This window comes from Lathyrus oleraceus, chromosome 5 (genome assembly GCF_024323335.1).
Source record: "Lathyrus oleraceus cultivar Zhongwan6 chromosome 5, CAAS_Psat_ZW6_1.0, whole genome shotgun sequence".
Taxonomy (NCBI): Eukaryota; Viridiplantae; Streptophyta; class Magnoliopsida; order Fabales; family Fabaceae; genus Lathyrus; species Lathyrus oleraceus.
This window is the reverse complement of record NC_066583.1, coordinates 538,408,566-538,411,292: the sequence shown is the minus strand read 5'-3', so window position 1 is coordinate 538,411,292 and position 2,727 is coordinate 538,408,566. Positions and strand designations below refer to the sequence as shown.

The following is a 2,727-nucleotide window of genomic DNA, read 5'->3' as shown; positions in this document are numbered from 1 at the left end:
TGTTGTTGAGCCTTATTCCAGTGTCAGGTCATATATGAACCTGTTCTGAAGAGCCTTTCTCTATAATTGTTTCAATGTTGTCAGGTCATATATGAACCTGTTGTTGAACCTTATTCCGGTGTCAGGTCATATATGAACCTGTTCTGAAGAGTCTTTCTCTATAACTACTTCAATGTTGTCAGGTCATATATGAACCTGTTGTTGAACTTTATTCCAGTGTCAGGTCATATATGAACCTGTTCTGAAGAGTCTTTCTCTATAATTGTTTCAATGTTGTCAGGTCAAATATGAACCTATTGTTGAACTTTATTCCAGTGTCAGGTCAGATATGAACCTGTTCTGAAGAGTTTTTCTCTATGATTGTTTCAGTGTTGTCAGGTCATATATGAACCTGCTGTTGAGCTTTAATTCCAGTATTACCAGGTCATATATGAACCTGTTGATACACTCTTCTTGAATTTTTCTGAGTTTGTTAGATCATATCTGAACCTGCTGTCAGAACTTCTTGATATTCCCCAGCATTGTCGGGTCATATATGAACCTGTTGTTGTGTTCTATTCCAGTATTTCCAGGTCATATATGAACCTGTTCTAGCATTTTTTCCTTATTCGGGTCTAGTAAGTCATATGTGAACTTACTACCGAAATCTCTTGTACTCTGAATGTTGTTTATCAACTTTCACTTCGATTACTCCCTAGTGTGTGTCTGATTCTCCAGCAGGTTTGTTTTCCCCAACAAAGTTGTTTCTTACCATTTGTCTGTCTTCCTGTGGGTCATCAGCATTCCCCACAGGTTGGTCTGTCTAGTAGCATCTCCTGTTAAGGGTCCACCATATCCCTAGCAGATAAAAAATCATAAAAAAGAAAAGAATCATGCATCCATGCATATCATATCATATCATATCACATCATGTCATAGGGATTCAAGATCAAAATCCGGGTCTTCTTAGTATTTAACCATCTCCCACTATGATCATATGAAGAGTGTCCTGCTTCATATTCTCTAGTTGAAGATACTTAAATAGGGACAACTGTCATACCCCGATTTTGGTCCTGAATTTTTTTCATTTTTTTTTCTTTTTCATTTGGCACTTGGCCTAAAGTTCATTTGCATGCATTCATGACCAAAGGCAACCATCCATTCCCAAATCCATATTTTTTTTGATAAACATTGGTCATTATCTAGTTTTTTGATCATGGTGTTTTTGATTATAAAATGGATTCTAACTATTTGACTTTTTAATTTTCAATTTGATTTTAATTTCAAATTAAGTCTAATTCCAAATTTCAATTTGATCTTAATTGGGTTTTTACTAATGATTCAAACTCTAACTGATTTTTAATTTCCAAATAAAATGTTAGAATTTGACATTAAAGTAGTTTTAACAAATTATAGATTAATTTGATTTTAAGTGGTTTTTATTGGTTTTTTTTATTCTTAATTGACATTTAGATTAGCTTTGGATTATTCTTAAAAATCCATATCCATTTTATAACCAAACATGATCCATTTTCCATCCATAGTTCATTTCAAATCAAAATAGTACATACACACATTTCATAACATTCAATAATATTTAACTTTCAAACATTTCCAAACTCATTTTCATACATACATTTTCATTTAACATTCAAGCATAACAATGCATCACATCCATATCCTACAACTAACTTCTACATTACAACCAACTCCAAATGGTTATTTGTGGCTCTCTGATTTAGATCAGGTTGTGCGTCTAAGCCACCTACCACTTGTTTTAATTTACAAACCGAAACAGAACCCAGAGAATGTCATCGAAACCTTGAAAAACTCTCTCAGCAAGATTCTTGTTCATTACTATCCTATCGCTGGTCGTTATTCTTATACAAAAGGTGGTCGAGTTGAATTGAATCTCAATGCAAAAGGAGCTGTTTTGGCAGAAATTGAAACAATAAAAACAGTTGATGATTATGGTGACTTTTCACCTTATGAATCTACCAGAGAGCTTATTCCAAAAATCGATTATAATCAACCCATAGAAGACATTCCATTGTTTCTTGTTCAAGTCACACGATTCTCAGACAAAGATGAAGCTTTTGCGTTCGCTATCGGAATTGCTTACTCTCACCCTTTATCCGATGGTGCTGCTTTTAACAAATTGTTAAATTCATGGGCCAAAATAGCAAGAGAGTTAAAGCCACCACCATTCATTCTTGGAAGATCTGACGCAAATATTGAAAGAAACAAGAGTATGAGAGCTGAATTATTGAAACTCACAGCAGAACAAGTTGAAAAGTTGAAGAAAAAGGCTAATGAATTTGATATTCCAAAAGGGCCAGTTCACACCAAAATCTGCCTTGCTGTAAACCAAAGCCAAATATGAGAAGTTCAAGGTCTATTGCTAACCACAAACTTATCGCAGAACCATATCAAGGCAAATAAGACTTACAAGCTGAGCCAAAACCATGTTGCAATACCAAAATTTTGCAGCATTGAACATCTGTTGCAACATGAGACCTAGGACTCACCTATCAAACCATGAACCAAGACAATTCATTAGCATACCACACATACACCAATGCGTCATCATCATCAAATATCTGGTGCATATCGGAAAGGAAAAACAGAAGATGAAAAATGGCATACTGAAGGACTGATTCATCAGGAGGAAAACACGCTTTCACCTTCTTCAACATTGATTCGCCTCTCGTGGACCTTATTCCAAACTGGAAGAACCTTTCAAACTTC

General features: G+C 34.9%; 1 protein-coding gene across 1 annotated transcript; it reads left to right on the top strand.

Moving 5' to 3' along the window:
* The first annotated feature begins 1,642 nt into the window (after positions 1-1,642).
* LOC127081933 (spermidine hydroxycinnamoyl transferase-like) lies at positions 1,643-2,500 on the top strand. Its single transcript, XM_051022160.1, has 2 exons — positions 1,643-2,341; positions 2,402-2,500. The coding sequence occupies exons 1-2, from the start codon at positions 1,643-1,645 to the stop codon at positions 2,498-2,500; spliced, it is 798 nt and encodes a 265-aa protein (XP_050878117.1).
* The last annotated feature ends 227 nt before the right edge of the window (positions 2,501-2,727 follow it).

Excerpts from the sequence above, each read along its gene's own strand:
- LOC127081933 (XM_051022160.1), top strand. The coding sequence starts at position 1,643 with ATGCATCACATCCATATCCTACAACTAACTTCTACATTACAACCAACT. Across the intron at positions 2,342-2,401 it reads ACACCAAAATCTGCCTTGCT|AACCATATCAAGGCAAATAA; the intron begins GTAAACCAAAGC and ends AACTTATCGCAG.